The sequence below is a fragment of the Vombatus ursinus genome, unplaced genomic scaffold (assembly GCF_900497805.2).
Source record: "Vombatus ursinus unplaced genomic scaffold, bare-nosed wombat genome assembly UNPS02014794.1, whole genome shotgun sequence".
Lineage (NCBI taxonomy): Eukaryota > Metazoa > Chordata > Mammalia > Diprotodontia > Vombatidae > Vombatus > Vombatus ursinus.
In genome coordinates, this window is record NW_020954572.1 from 2090407 (window position 1) to 2107247 (window position 16841).

The 16841-nt window shown below is 37.7% G+C and overlaps 1 protein-coding gene across 3 annotated transcripts; it reads right to left on the reverse strand.

The window, feature by feature from the left end:
• Positions 1–11334: 11334 nt before the first annotated feature.
• On the reverse strand, positions 11335–13331 carry TMEM251 (transmembrane protein 251). 3 transcript variants are annotated; one of them, XM_027870012.1, is made up of 2 exons: positions 13259–13331; positions 11335–12161 (listed from the first exon to the last, which is right to left on the reverse strand). In XM_027870012.1, the coding sequence occupies exon 2, from the start codon at positions 12143–12145 to the stop codon at positions 11750–11752; it is 396 nt and encodes a 131-aa protein (XP_027725813.1). In that variant the 5' UTR covers positions 12146–12161; positions 13259–13331; the 3' UTR covers positions 11335–11749. The 3 variants fall into 3 exon arrangements, with proteins under 3 accessions (XP_027725813.1, XP_027725812.1, XP_027725814.1); XM_027870011.1 differs by lacking the exon at positions 13259–13331 and adding an exon at positions 12666–12961; XM_027870013.1 differs by lacking the exon at positions 13259–13331 and adding an exon at positions 12480–12638.
• Positions 13332–16841: the final 3510 nt, after the last annotated feature.

Consider the following 16841-nt stretch of genomic DNA (forward strand, 5'->3'; position numbering starts at 1 on the left):
ATCAGTTCCAGATTTAACATAATCAATACTTTAATACTGGGGATTGAATAAAGCATCTTAATGTGACTTTGTGAAATAAAAAACTTGTCTGTTAAGTCTGATGGCAAAAGGAATTTGCCTACCATTTTCCTATTAGGTTTAGTTATGGCAGTCATGCAGATTAATGCAAAGCAAATATGAAGGAATTAAATGAAATTTAAAGAATTTTAGGATTGAAAACTAAATGATTACATAAGATGACCACCAGCCCTTATTTTACATGTCAGGAAAACAAGCCATTTTCTTGGTCAAAGACACCAAAACAAGGTGTCTTTTTTGTGTTAGAACAATACATTCGTCTATTAAGTACATTTTTCCTCCTTCATCTTACAGATTGAGAGTTGGAATATCATTGGTCAGTCTAGGTGGGAGTGGTAGAGCAACCAAATAATTTAAGCTACTATACCTGTTGTTTTTCTGATAGGAAATGTGAGTAGCCAGGTGAGTTGACATGTTCTGAAATCTATAGCCAAAGAACAGATAAAGCTGCTGGAATCACATACTTTTTTTCACTCGTCAGGTTTGTTTTTCTTGGCACTTTTACCAGCTACTAAGTGTTCTTACATAATAATCAAAATTATAATAATTATAAAAAGCCCTTTCTAAATAGTTCAGAATATTTTATTTTTTTAGAAATTGTGGTTAGACTTATTTTAAAAGAATGAAAAGGTAACCTAATTATATTGAAACATAATGAAACATTCTTCATTGCAAGTAATCTTTTAACATAAAAAAGTATGTCCTCATTCTCACATAATTAAAATATATATTTCACTATATTTAAAGTTGAATGTACAAATTTATTTCTGTAAATTCTAGTGTTCTGACTTTGTCTAGTGCATGTGTTTGAAGGCTACATTTCACTAAAGGTTATAGACACACTTATTAGGTGCTTGGAATACAAATGGAAGCAAAAAAAAATAACCTTCAAGGAACTTATAATGGGGGAAAACGCATGAAAGGGAGTGGAAAAAAAGAGGAGGAGGTTGTACCTGGAGGTATGGGACAAAGTCTGGGGAGCCAGGAGTGGAACAAGAGCCTGAAATGGTGCCCCCAAACAGGAACCTACAAATCAGAGGAGGGAGCTGAAGGGATGAAGGCATCTCCAGAGTAAGAATACTGGTGGTGAAGAGGTAGAAAATTCTGGAGTCAGGATCTGAACCAGGAAAGAAGCAAAATAATATTTGTGTTTATCACCCAGTATTCTGTATAATTTAAATGCACAGTTTCTAGATAAATTTTATAAAACTCAAGTAAGCGATAAAAATGGATTTGATGGAAAATGGAAGCAATGACCCAGATTTTTTTTTTTAGCCTTTTATTTCCTAAGTTTGCTACTCTGAAAACATAAACTTTGGCCACAGCTGAAAGGGAAAAAGTTGATCTCTGAAATAGCAAGAACTTTTTTTTTCAGATTTTATTAATATTTTGGTTTTTTATATCAGGCATGTCCCAACATCCCATCCATAGGACTCTTCCCCTACAACAAAGAAATCAAATCTTCCAGTACTGAAACTGACAAGTATGCAGTGTTCCTCACCTGTAGCTTATGACCTCTCTGAGAGGAAGGAATGTAAACCATGATGAGTTAAATGCAAATTAGATTTTTAAAAGTAAGTTAATTTGATATAAAGAATTTGTTCTTCAGTGAATATAATACTGTGATCTGGCACCAGGAATACTTTTATAGTTTTATGTAGTTCATAGTTGCTTGGCTAGAATATTTGTTTATGAATTTAAAACCTTTTAGAAAAAGATGACTTAGATAAACAGTCATGAAAACAATACATACAGTGGCTACAGTAATGTAAATGGAAACAACCAATAACTATGAAAATGAGTTTTTCAAAGTGTAGGCTTGGACTCGAAGGAGATATGAAATGATACCTCCCAGAGGTAAGGATGATGGAGGCTGACGGGGGAATCCGTTGGTGTGATACGTGGCTTATACTGTCAGATTATTTTGCTGTTTTGACTAGTTTTGCTAATTTTTTTCTCTTTTTGGAAAAATATTCTTGGCTATATGGGATGGCTGTCTAGGAGGGGTGAGGGAGGAGGATGCAGGGAAAAATTTAGGCTATTGATACAATTTTTATTTTAAAAAAGATGACTTACGAAGAAAATTGTTCCTGAAAAAATGTGAAACATAATACCAAGAATAAGTTCAAACAATTTTCATCTTTTGAGAACAATTCACCAAGTAATTATTAAAGGGACTACTATGTGCAAGGCATTTAGGCAGTCATTGGATAATACAATGACAAAAATGGAAAAGGGCTTCTGCCCTCAGAAAGCTTATACTTCAGTGAGATATAACATATAAAGGTAAATACAAGATAATTTGAGGATATGGAAAGACCATTTAGGACTAGGGAGTTGGGAAAAGTTTTGTGTAGAAGTTGGCACTTAAACTGACTCTTGAAGGAAGCCGCAGATTCTATTCATAAGAGACAATTTGTGGAAAGGCCCAGAAACAGGAAGAGGCTGCCAAGTTTGGGGAACAGCAAGCTGTCTGGTTTGGCTGAAATGTAGTGTGGGATTAATGTGAAATAAATCTAAGCCACAATGGGAGGGGCTTTAAATGTCAAGCTGCAGAGTTTGTTCTTGCCTAAAGACAAAAGGTAGCCACTGAAGATTTCTGAGCAGGAGGTGACATGGTCAGACATGCTTCAGAAAGATTATTTTGACATCTCTGGAGAATGCACTGAAGACACATACCTTCAATTGTTTCCCAAGTAAGAGTTCAAAAACAAGTACAAAACAAAACAAAAAAACCAAAAAAATAACCACCACATTTTCTTTATAAGCTTAAACTATTCTATGAGACTTTGTTAGTATTTGGAATGTGTATAGAATGTACACTTGACTTTTCTTTTACATATTGTCATAAATTAGTGAGAGTAATCCAGAATTCTGCTTTAAGTGTCAGTAGTAAATATCTATACCCCTAAATTACCAAGTTTATATTTTAGGGAAAAAAGGTTTAAATTAACAAGTTACCCAAGAGAGCTGGAAAAGTTATAGAGCATTCAATGTCATTTAAGCATAGGTCAGGAAGAGAACTCAGCTCTTTTGCAAATGTTCATGCCCATTTCATTCATAGAGCAAAACTTGAGAACTCTACTTTTTTTTTCCCTCACCATGTCCTCATGCAGCGTACAGTCTAGAAGAGGGACAACATACAAACATGGAGATTACACAATATTACCTAGGTGCAGGGGTGTAGGACTCTGCTATGTGAGGTGAGAGATGAGGAAGTTATTACCTATGGTGGCAGATCACAGAATGCTTCATGCACATGGTAGCATTTGAGCTGGGCTTTAAAAGATAGATAGGAATACCCCAATTAAAATTTTTCTTTTTAATTTGTGGCATGTCTCCATTCTCTCAGTCCCTACACCTGTGTCCTCCTAGGGCATCATATCTGACTTGCAAAATGTCCTGAAGTGTTGGGCCGCAGAACTAGCAACCCTGTCTATCTGGAATGCGAGGACGTTGGCTACAACCCATAAAATGCAGGGAAGTAGTAGCGATGTTACGTGTCTTTTGAAGGCAATGGCCAATGTAAACTCAACTGCCACTGTTTTCCCCAACTACAATAAACTCTTGCCTTAGTACTTTCTGAACAAATAATGACCAAATGAAGATTTTCATGAATGCTTTCTTGTTTAAAAAAAAAAATGGATCTTATCAAGTTCAGGCTGTGTTGAATTCAGTAGAAGCATCAGATGCATTTAATGCCAAATGGAAATGACCCAGCCAGAGGGAAAATACACAGGCTGTTTCATCAGCCTTTTAAAAACCGATTAAAAGCAACAGTATCTTTGAACTCTGCTACATATTTTATGATTAGAAATGTCTGCACTGGAGGGATAAAAAACTTTGGATCTAATGATAAGAATACACAAACAATAAGAAACTTTCAGCTCAGTGTTTTCCAGAAAAAAGGAGTCCTTCACAATATTTTGGCTTTGTGTATTTGATATCCAACAGGGATCGTCTTATTTTAAGATTGTGCATGTTGCCATTACTCTCAGGACAAAAGTCATTAGTTTTATGCAAACTACTAAGGAAATGTAGGTCCAAAATGATGTTTCCAAAATTTTCTTAAGGACAAAAAGCATATCATACTTTTGATTAAATAATAGTTCTATCAGTAGGAAATGGCATATCTGGAATTAAAATTTGGGAACTTTTGATTCTTGGTCCTTTGTTCTTTCTGCTCTGCCACATGGCTTTGTGAGAAGTAGAGACAGAAATTGAAATACAAAAATACCAGTAACACTCAGCAAGCTATACTACTCATTCAGGGACAGCTTTTGACCCACATCAGCCAATAAGACTGGCAGCTTCCCAGATCTTGTCTTTGTGTTCACAAACTATTCCAAGTGTAAAACTAATTGACAAGGGCTTCTTTTTAGTCTCCAGGAAAACCTTAATCATCCTCATATATTTGAAAACAAGGCTTGCAGTTCCCTTGCAAGCATTACTTAGTGATAATTATTTTTGTGTACCTACGTATAGATGGAAGGCTGGAATATGTAATTGTATAAAAGTAACTCGAAAAGAGAAAATTGGGGCGCCTAACGATGTAATAGATCGATGCTGGGCCTATAGTCAGGTAGACCTGAGTTCAAATACTGCCTCAGACTTTAATAGCTGTATGACCTTAGGCAAATTACTTTGCCTCTACCTACTTCAGTTTTCTCATCTGTAAAATGGGGATAATAATGGTACCTACCTCCCAGGGTTGTTGTGAGGATCAAATAAGGTAATATTTATATAGGGCTTAGTACAGTGCCTGGTACATAGTATGTGTTGTGTTATATAAATGCTAGTTATTAAATTGCAGTTTCTTAATTTGTAAATTACTGCTGTTTGTGTATTTTTTTTTCTGTTTGTGTATTTTATAAACTTTTGAAAGATAAATAAGAGTTTTGTTGCTTTTGACCAGTTTCAACATCTGGGTTTTTTTTAAGTAGCCACAATGATTTTTACTTAAAGTGTAGGTCAGCCTTGTAGACATTAAAAAATTACAGTGGAAATGAAGAAAACCAATTATCCAAACAAATTAGATCTCCCTACAACCTTATTTTAAAGGAAAAACAACCCTCCCACCAGAAGAGAGCACATTGGATAACTATCCCCAGAGAGTGGGTTAGGAAGAGGCATCTTATGACTTCAGTGAGTACCAGATGTGCAATTTACTACCTGTATGATCATAAGCATGTAACCATTACTACAATACTTAGCTTCCTTATCTGAAAGTGTTAAGCATGCCCTACCTCAAAGAACTGTAAGGAAAGTACTTTGTAAACCTTAAAAGGGCTATGAAAGTGATTTATTGTAATTATACAAACAAGAGCAGTAGAGGCCAGAGGTTTTCAGAATTTAACAAAGACTCACCTCTATATGTATAATAAATGCCTTCTTCGAGAAGTGTTAGGAGACACTAGATATGGCAAACATCAAACACCATCACAAAAAAATTAAAATTCTATTTTATCACAGGAAACAAGTAGTTACTGATATGGGAGGCATTTCTGCATTAGTTATCTGTACAGTTATACCACTGACTTTTTAAATAAAAGGTCAAAATCAATATCAAGTTAGAAGAATAAAGTGAGAATGTATAGTGTGTATAGGTGAAGCAACTCTGACCTAAGCCATTGATGCAAAAAAAAAAAAATAGGCCAAAGGAGTTATCAGCCAGCACAAGTGGCAACTATATACTATTTGCTAAAGAAATTTAAACAATATAAATCAATTGCCATAATGGAAGACCAAAAGAACATAGAAACCAAAGTCAGCAAACATTTAGTACACTTGCCAAGCAGAGAAATATGCAGCCCAAGGCAACATTGCCATAGAACATAAATTCATCTGTAAAATTTTGTGGAGAAAGGAAGTTGGTTTACAATATCACTTCATGAAAAAATGAGACACAAAAGAAGGAAAAACAAGTTTAAAGAAAGCTTGGTGAAAGCAAAAGTCATCCTGAGAATATTTAAGAATGAAAATGATTAGAGGATTACAAATACGGAGGCAGCTAGGTAGCCCAGTGGATAGAGCACTGGGCCTGAAGTCAGGAATACCTGAGTACAAATCCAAGCCTAAGACTAGCTATGTGACCTTGGGCAAATCACTTAACTGGTTTGCTTCAGTTTGCTCAACTATAAAATGGGGATAACAGTATGTGAGGATCAAATGAGATGTTTGTTAAATACTTAACACAGTGGGTGGGACATAGTAGGCATTATGAAAATGTTTATTCCTTTTCCTTCTCCTTCCTCAAGTATAAGAAATGAAGATGTGTAAAGTTGTTGTTTTTTCTTACAACAAACTTTCTTCATGATCAATGTCAGGATAACTATTGTGCAAAATCTAATATCACAGTCCTAAATGCCCTATATGAGGAAGTGGAAATGGCATTAAAGAAAACAAATATGGGAAGAGTAAGATGGTCTAGTGCAGGAGAGGAGAACCTATGGCCTTATGTAGCATTCTAGGTCCTTGGGTGCGGCCTTTTGATTGAGTCCAAGTTTTACAGAACAGATCTTTTTATTAAGGGGATTTGTTCTGTGAAGTTTGGATTGAGTCAAAGGCTGCACTTGAGGATCTAGAGGGCCACAGGTTCCCCACCCCTCATAGAGCAAACATACACAAAATATTTTTGTGCTGGAAGTGATCAATTCTCACAATATATAGAGAGGATACCAAAGATTTAGAAAAATCTTGTAACTTATTATTACCCCCAAAAGACAATTGATAATATCAATCATTACCAACCCATAGGTCTACTTTACCATCTCTGCAAAGTTTTTATGAGTATAATCTATGCACACATCAAGGGCATTGGGACAACTAGGTGACCCAGCAGATAGAGGACTGGACTTGGATTCTAAAAGACCAGAGTTCAAATGCAGCCTGAGATACGACCCTAGGCAATTCACTTAGCCTCTCTATTCCTCAGTTTCCTCATTTGTAAAATGAAAATAGCACCTTCCTCCCAGGGTTATGAAGATCTAATGAGATTTGTAAAGTGCTTTGAAAACCTTAGTTCTATATAAATGCTAGCTATTATACTTATTAGATTTGAGAAGGAAACAGGCATGCATTTATAAATGATCATCTATGGCAGACCACATCATTATAGTCACACAACTGACTAAAAGATATGGAGAACATAAAATCCCAGTGTTCATCACCCATAAAAAAGTGTTTGATTTGGTAGAGTACATCACTACCTTAAAGGTTTCTTCAAAAAGGTTTCTCCCATGCTTATGTTAAAATCATACAAAATTTCTTAAGAAAGGTAACAACATGGATAACTGTCGATGACTGATTTTTACTATTAAGAGCAAGGCATAAAACATAATTATATGCTTGTCAAAGGTATGGAGATATCCAGCACTAAGTCCAAATGGACTCCTTAGAGGAACTTCCCAGAAACAGTGAAGTCCTCCACATGGTCCTGTTTCTGGACATCATTGTGCTGATTACATAAAACCCCCAAAATACTGAAGTCCATAATTATTTAAGAGTTTGGTCTGACTATGCACACAGTAAAACCTAATGGATAAAAAATGTCTATTGTCCAGAATATGACATACAGTTGATTGGACAACCCATAGAATTAGTTCACCAGTACATATCTTGGAGAAACAATGCACATGGACAATGAGTGTGGCCCAGAGTTGAACAGGAGAGGGAAACTGCACATTTTAAGAAATTAATTATATAGCTGTGTGACTCTGGGCAAGTCACTTAACCCCAATTGCCTAAAAATAAAAAAAAGAAATTATAAATGAAAATTCTCCAAAGAATTAAATTTGCAAGTCATCCAAAGAATAATGGAGAGGTACACAGGAGTAGCGTAGTAACGAATACGCTGCAACACATTACAAAGAATCGTGCGAGAGGCATAAAGGATATCAATAGAGAAATGTATAAGCAGAAAAAAAATGAGCTGGACACAGGGAGAGTGAGAGAAAACTAATGCACAGTTCTTATACTACATTAGTATCCATGCAATGTCAAAAAAATTAGACTCGCCTCTAGAATATTGGGTGAAGGATAGAAGGACAGAACAACATAGAAGTTATTCAGGATAGCACAGGTAAGTTGTGATCTGTAAGTACTCATATTGATGAGGTCACAGATCCAAAGTATCAAAGAACCAGTGTGCCCCCGTCTTAATAATGAAGGGCTTGTACAGCGTACACAACTTACTAAGGCTGTAATTTCTTTGAAACATTATTCTAGCACTCAGCTTATCTTTAGGGTCAAAACTGCCTCTATTTTAAGATATGGTCCAGGAAACAGGGAATGGTATACTGCAAGTTTCTATTTAAATCTTTAATAAAAGTACTGGGTCACATTGGGGCAGCAACAAAACCTTTTGGGTTCATAGCTTTAAATAGAAGTGCTCTCCAAAGCCAAAGATTTGCTATAAAGTGGAACACTATTTAGAGATTGCAAGAGGAAGCGTGTTTCTAACTTGAAACATGTTATCTCACTGATCATCACTTTAGACTCCATGAGTATTAGAACTAGAAACTTCAACATGAATAGATGAACTAGTCATCTATTCACTCTGATTTCCTATTTCAAAGTTTGGCAGGTTTGATGTATAGATATAGTGTCAAGCATTTAAGTGACTCCTAAACTCTAAACTCAAAACAAACCCAGGGTTTACATTGAATATTAGTTATTTTGCACATCAATAATAGAAATTCCAGAAAGCTAAGATCTAAGAGAATCAGGATACCGCAATTCACGAAATCTTTATTTTTGATGTTGACCTGACCTAGGTTTAATGATGAACATCTGCTGAAATAGCCTTACAAAAAAACTTATTTAGCTAAGATAAATGAGTTTATGCTAGGCTAGGTTAGACTACTTAACTTTTTAAACTGCCTTCCAAGGCTGCTGCTGTCCCTTAGAATGGACAAATAGGCTGTTTAGTGATAATAAAATGATGAAGCAAACTACCAGGAGAACACTGCACAGGGTTTTCCAAAGACAGTGTACACTCAGTCAGACCTCCTGTTTTGTTTTTAAAGCATTAAGTATATGGAAGTAACTCAAACTATTCAGAACCATGATCCAGAATTAAAATCTGCTATACGACGTCTAAAAGAATGCACAAATTTAAAAAAAAAATGTACAAATTGAAGAATTGATTACTTGGTCTTCTGGATGCAAGAATAAACTATTTGCAGATTTTTAGAATCATAGATTAGACCTAGAAGGAGCCTTGGAGATCTAATCCAACCCTTTTTACTAATGAGGAAACTGAGTCTAGAGACATTAAGTTGTTGTCCAACAGTTTGCTCAAGCCTGTACAGCTTGCAAAAACAGAGCCAGAAATCTTAAGAATGTTTCTCCAGTTTTATACTTATCTGGTATGGATGTGACTATAGTCAAGGCAGATTATAAAGGACAAGACAAGAAGCCACTAGAATTAATGGAAAACTGATAAACAGCAGAGCTAGGATTCAATCCCCAGTCCTTTCAATCCACATATAACCTTTCTACTATATCCCATTTTAGAGCTTGAGAATAAATGGTAAGGGGCACAAGAAGGAATCCAGGAAAAACTTTAATATAAAAGACACTAAAAAATGAGCAATAAAAGAACTATTTCATTGGGTGACATCATTCTTAGATGATCTCTCAAAAAGAAAATTTTCTAAACTTTTAAAGTCCTGCAATTAAAACCTAAACTCTAAATTCAAGATTCAGGTCCATATGGCAAAAACTTTTGAATCAGAAAAATCTAGTTATTAACTACAGAGATATGATTTGGGCTTGTTTAAGCTATTTTATGTGATTGCAGCTGCTAAAAGAGTTTTAAAAAAAGTTTTACACATTCAAAAAATTAGATATTTGCTCATTCCATGTTAGGACCCATGGTATAGTCATAAGTGACTTGGTCATGGTTTATAAACATTAATAAGGGGTGTGACTATATATGTTTAAAATCAAAGAATTATCTTCTAGACAGTAATTAGGGCACTCCCCTCCCTGAATTCCCATAGTACTTTTTTGTACCATTTGTATGTTCTTGAATATATAGTGCCATATATGTTTCACATGTGTAACTTTTATCTCCAACTAGACTGTTAGTTTCTTGAGGGCTTAGATTATGTTACATTTTTTTTTAAGTACTTGCCTACCACAAAGAAAAGCACTATAGTGCTTAAACATGCCTGAAGTCATTTTATGAAATTAGTACCACAAATATCACTGCTCCAAATCATAGGACTAATCTCTTAAGGCCAGCTAACTGCTGAAATTTTGTTCTTCTAAAGTTTCTACTTTGTGACAAGATTTTTATCAGCAGATCTTTTCAGCACATCAAAGCTATCTTTCTACAAAACTACCTATCTTAAAAACTGAAAACTGCAATTTTTTTGGCAGCTCGAAGTCACACAAATTAATGGACTAGAGGTCTGCAAACTGATCAGCAAGTGCTGATATTCTGATGATCTATTTGATCCTCCTGCCATAGTCTGCCAACCTGCAGATTACAATTTGGTAAATAAACATTAAAGTGTCTTAACTTTTGGTATTGTGCTTCAGACAGAATGCCTGTCCAGTCTTTCAAATGAAAGGTTGACAAAGTGAGCTCCCTAAACAGATCCAGCACTCTCCATTCTGTGCAAATTTGATGTTGACTTAAGTAGTTTTTCCATCTTTCAACAACTTACTCAAGATTAGGAAAGATCTACTATAGTTTCCATTCTTAGCTCCTGGTATAGCTGTACACTTCTACTGCTGAAGTACTTAGGATTTTAAATACATCAGTGTAAAATTTTGTTCTGCTGTTAATGACCTAAGATAGTAATACCAAAAAATCCTGACAGTTATTAAATATGAAAACATTAGCTATTTAAGTAATAGGATCAGAGGAGATACAAAGATTGTGGCCTGATAACTTAATGACTCACTGCTTTTGTTAGATTTCCAGAAGACATCTTTCTTCATTGAGTTAGAGATTAAATTCTGACCTTGGAACAGAAGGAGAAAAATTCCTACACTTTCTCTACAACTTCCAGAATTTAAAACTTTTTTCAGCTATTCTCTCAAAAAAGTGATTAAGAGCCATCAGTAATTAATAGACTCCTAGTTACCTTTCTTACAGATAGAACAAATTCTACATATATCAAAACAGCTCAATACTATATGAAGCATTCTTCCTAAGTTCCTAGAAAGCAGATAGAAGTTTACCTATATGCAACAAGATAAATCTTTGTAAAGTTTGTAAAATTTAAAGAGAAGGAAACCAAATACTTATGCAAAATTTAAATTTTATAATCATGTTAGGAACTTTTTATATTTAATACAAAGGAAGTGTCCATATGTACTCATTTTTGCCAAACGGAAAGATTTCTGAATCATTATTTCCTTGCATAATAAAACAAAATCAGAGTCCAGATGTATGTCCTCTAGAAGCTCTAGGTTGAATGACACGATCTTGCTACCAAAGAAAATCTGAATAACATCCTTAGTTGAAGTCAGCATGATTGTAGCACTATATACCATTGTCTATCTAAAAATTCATTATTAAAAAATTGCCTCTCGTCACATTGCAAAAAGGCTCAGCCCAACCACAACTTCCTCTGTAAACTTGAGAGCCCCAGTCTTGTGATTAAACTTGATACAGGACTTGCAGTTTTATAATTAGTTAAGAAAAGTGTTCATTTTATGTATCAATCAGTTGTAATCTGCTGATCTGATTAGAAGCTTTGACAAAAGTTTGGTGGCGATTGCAAATAATTGCCAGGCATATAGGAATGATACAATAGCCCACAGTTTTGGGGTCAGCTCTTGTGCAAGAATAAAGGAACAAAAACATCTGTAAGTATGGGATTAGAAAAATAACTGTCCATAGCCAAAAAGGCAGAGAAAGTAGTCGAGCTTTCAAGGAATGTGTCCATGTGGTTCCTTCTTGTGGCTCTTTTGGATGTTGCTGAATGTGTTCCAATGCTAGTCTGTTGTAAGTTTCATTGATTTCAAAAACATAGTAAATTGCAGCTGCACTTGCTAACAAATACAGCCCCACTCCAATCCATCCCATCCTCTGGCGGAAGTTCATCATTCTCCATGCTCTGTGCCTTAAAATGAAAGAATACATATATTATGAGTGCTATAGAGATCACAATAATTCTATTAACCTTACTGGCTTGAAAATGGAGCACTTTAAGTTTAAGATTTATAAAATTTATGTTTTGCACTTAGCTTTCAAAAACCATTAAGAAATTTAAAAGTCATAAATTGCTGAGCAAAAAATGATCTGTCTAGTACCAGCATATTGAATATTCACTGCTTTTATGTTTAACTGGCTGACAATCCCACAGTTATAAATAAAATGACATCCTGTTTAAAAGTGTAATGGTCTTTTTTATTTTTTTAAATATAGTTCAAGTATGTACCTCTAGTTGAAAACTGGAATCAAGCCAGCCTCCTGAGGAGCGTTTCACCTCTTTTAGTTGTTCAAATATTTTCTTTTTGGCACAGATCTAGGGCTTTAAATGTTCTCGTGAAAAAAGTTTTAACATACAACTCAAACCAACTCCAGGAAACCTAAAGTTAAACACTGTAACTCTTAAAACACTTACAGAGCTCCCATCCTTCCTTCTCCCACGGCAAGAGTTACAGAGTCAGTTAACTCAGAATACTTGGGGTGTTTTGGCATTTCAGAGGAGGCGACCACAAAAAGAACCGAAATCCTCTTCCGAACTGATCTCAAAATAAAGTAATAGCCCTCGTTTTCCCCAAACTTCTCCCAGTTACTACTCTGCCCAAACCAAACGAGGCAGACAAACACAGCATCACTCAGGACTAAGCCCCACGAGCTGCCCCCGGGTCCAGGCACACGGGGTACGGGCTGGAGGTGATTAACAGAAGCGTGACCAAGCCCTCAGTCATGTGGACCTCCAAGCCACCGGCCCCGCCCCCGCCCCCGCCCGGCCACGCCCCGGAGCCTCCGGCCGCATCCCAGGGACTGCTAGCTATTTCGCTCTCCGTCTAACTTCCGGAGCCCAGCAGCCAACCCCGGCTATGGCATGGGGCCACCGGCTCCTCGGGACAGCGCCACGCCCTCCCCGGGAGCCCCGCGCCCGGCTGCGGAGGGAAGGTCGGGCAGAGGCCCCGCGCCCGAAGCTGTGGGGACCGGACATCCTGGATTCCCCGGGAAAATCCCGGATCTCACCTTCCTGTCCCGGGCGTTCGGCTATCCCTGAGACCGCCGCAGATCGGGACTTCCGGCCCCTACCGGAAGCCGTTCCGGCAGGAGGGCCGGAAGTCCCGCCTTCGCCCAGGCGGGCTGAACGGCACACCACGCCCCACCGTGCGCCGGTCGAGGCTAGTGCAATTCTTGGCCTGGGGGGTAGAGAGCACGAGCACGTGGCCCCTTCTTGACCTTCCCACCTCCTTCCCCATGAGCAGTCTTGTAGAGGGGTATATTGGGCTGGGGGTTGGGTTCAGTTTTTCGCGCTCTTTCTGTGTTTTTGCGTCAGGAGTGGGGTGGGGGTAGGGGAGGTCTCTTTGAACCTCTGTTTTTCTGTCTCTGTAAAGGGAGATAGCTTTATAAATTCACCGGATTAGAGATGGAATGGATTTGACAAATGGTCGCACCCCAAAGCCCTCATTTTACAGATGAAACGGTGTTTTTCGTAGTCCTGGTCCCAGCTTCTCACTTACATTCTTCTCAGTTCTATTCTTCTGTCCTCTCTCACTTCTTACCCAGCCTTGTTTCCCTCCAAGAAAAGGTGGTTGAGTCATTAAAGTTGTGTCCTACTCTAAGAGATCCCATTTGGGATTTTCTTTGGCAAAGATACTGGAGAGGTTTGCCGTTTCCCAAAGTCATTTTACAGGAGAGGAAACTGAGGCAAACAGGGTTAAGTGACTTGCCCAGGGTCACACAGCTCTTAAGTCTCAGAGGCAGGGTTTGACCTCAGGTATTCCTGACTGCAGACCCAGCACATTGCACTACTTAGCTGCCCCCCAAAATTGTAGTAAACAGTAGTTTTTAAGTTGATAAGTATTTAAGCGCCTACTATGTGTAAGGCACTGTACTAAGCACTAGGAACACAAAAAAATGCATGAGAGTTGTCCAGGTAACTCGGGTTGCAAAGACAAAACCAAGAGTTCCTTCAAGACTATATTCAGCTGAGGAGATGATACACATACCCAGATAAATAAATGCAAAATAAATTGAGGGAGGAGGGAGCACTAAAAACTGGGAAAGGCATTAGGAAAGGTCTTACCTAGGAAGTGGCAGCTGCACTGAACTTTAAAGAAGGCTAGGGAAGCTGAGAAGCAAAAATGAGGACCAGCTGATTTCAGGCATGGGGGAGATACGCAGAAACATGAGATAGAATGCTGAATTTGGGAGAACAGAAGACCAATATGTAAGGAGAGCGGCTGTAAGAAAATTATTTGAAATAAAGCTAGAAAGGCAAAAATTGCAGACAGACGAATCTGTATTTGATCCTCGAAGTAATGTTTGTCCTTCCTTCTGGAAGACGACCGTGACGTCAGGGAGGTGATGCCATGACCTTCTAGTGAATTGGATTTAGGTGAGGGAGGGCTGTGCAAAGTCACCACCCTCGTTTTCTCAGGAGGCATCTGGGTCCAGTGGCAAGATCTAGATCAGGATGACTGGAGATGAACCCTGATGCAGTAATAGCCACTGAAGGCTTCTGAGCAAGGGAGGTATGTGATCATCAGTTTTCTCCCTATCCTCCTTTCCTTTTCTTTGATTCTATTCTCCCCCGTTCTCCTTTCATCTCTCTTTTCCATGCTTATCATCTATGGTCTCCCCAGATTTACCTCATAGAATCTTGAAGCTTAGAATCTCAAAATCCTAAAACTGGAAGGGACTTCATAGGTCCGTACTTGCACCTCCTCCCTCACAAAGTTGTGAAAATCAGATGAACAATAGATGTTGTTGGAAAAAACTTTTTATGATCACAAAATACTAAATTTTCTACTATTATACAAGCTCTTTGAGGGCGGACACTGTGTAATTTTGTCTTTCTGCCTAACTCAGCACCCAGCACAGTACTCCTGAGTATAGTGGTCACTTACATACTTATTTGTAACACAGCATCTGTCCAAACCCGGGGTTCCTGAGGAACAGCCCTCCAACACTTAAGTACTAATAGGACACTGAAAGGATTGTGACTGCTGATTGGCTGAGGAATTTTTGTGAATCAGTACACTTTAGAAGCATTCAAGAGAAGGAAGCCTAACTAGACTGTGGCAAAAGGCAAGTTTGGACTTTTAAAGGGCAGGTTGGAAATCTTGGAGCCACAGACATGGAGAAGCTGCCTCCATCATGCCTCTTGATTCCCAGTGCCTAAAACACTAGCAAGTGTTTAGAAAATATTTTCCTTGGTGTGATGTTTCCTTCCTTGACCTGAGATCTCTCATTTTCAGCCAAAGAATTCTTTTAATTTTTGTGTCTGTTTTAGACTAATCTAAAATCTGTGTAACTTCTCTGATTTCTATTTTTGTATTTAAGCTGTTAAAGAGAAGTACTCACTATACATGGTGATCTTTTCTTTTGTGTAACCATCATTGGGTGGGAGGGACCTAAGCTGGTAATAGTAATCTAAGTGATAGTTTCCCTTTGAGAGGGATCAAGAAAAGTGCTTCCATTTGAAAGCTGTTGTACCCCGAGACTACAGATATTTTATTGTGGTAGATAAATATAATTCCAACCTATCATTCTTGGAGAGGAAAGTGTAAGAGAGACTACCCACCCACAGAAGTCCTGGGGCTTGCCAGTCCCTCCTTTACTAGATAACTGGGGGGTGCAGGCATGGTCCTCATTCTCCTCACGAAAGAAGAAATTTCAGTCTCCCATAAAGACAGGGGGCCAGATCACAGAGCAGGTATCTATTTGTGTCTCTCTTGACCAAACTTATCTCTGTATTATACAACTGACATACATACAACCTTACACATTGAATAAATGTTTCAGTGTTAATTGAATGAATAAAGAGATCCGCATTTGTGTGATTGGTGAGCAAATTCTGGCTCATCTAGTGCCCTTCGGTGGTGCTCGTTTCTCCTAAGTAAAGACATAAGACAGCTAAAGATCACAGAAGTTCTTTCCTGTCTAAAAGTTTGTGCATGAACTCTGCCATTTACTAGCTCTTCTACCTTGAACAAATGGCTTACCCTTTCTTTGCTTCAATTACTTCATTGGTAAAATGAGAATAATGCCTGCTTTAAGGCAGAGGGTAAGACTAGCTGATTTCTTGAGGTCTTTTCCAGTTCTAAGACCTATGATTCCATTATTATAATTCAAGGAATATTCGAACAGTAACTGTCTCTACAATAACAGATGAGTGGGCATCTAGGCTCTGTTTAAAGATCTCTCTTTCCATTTTTCTTCTCAACCTCCTTATCTCCATCTCCTTCTGCAACTCCACATTTCCCTGGTCTTACTCTACTCCATGCTTTCTCTTTCTCTTTCCCAGTGACACAGTGATACTGGGTCCATTGAGCCCAATTGTGAGGTTTGCATTTATTATTTACAGACCATCTGTTTCAACTATGATATAGAACAACTTTGCACCCACTAGAATATGACCTATTTGAGGGACAGGGACTATGGGGTTTTTGTTATTGTTGTTTGTTTGTTTTTACCATTCTTTGTTGTGCTTAGCACATAGCAATAGTATCATTAAATGCTTGTTGACTGACTGTTAGTTATCCAAGCTAAAGTTGGGACTGAGTGAGAGAGCTTGTTTCTTTGCCATAGCTATCCTGCACAAAAGCAA

Excerpts from the sequence above, each read along its gene's own strand:
- TMEM251 (XM_027870011.1), bottom strand. The coding sequence starts at position 12,742 with ATGCCAAAACACCCCAAGTATTCTGAGTTAACTGACTCTGTAACTCTT. Across the intron at positions 12,162-12,665 it reads GAAGGAAGGATGGGAGCTCT|GCACAGAGCATGGAGAATGA; the intron begins GTAAGTGTTTTA and ends TTTCATTTTAAG.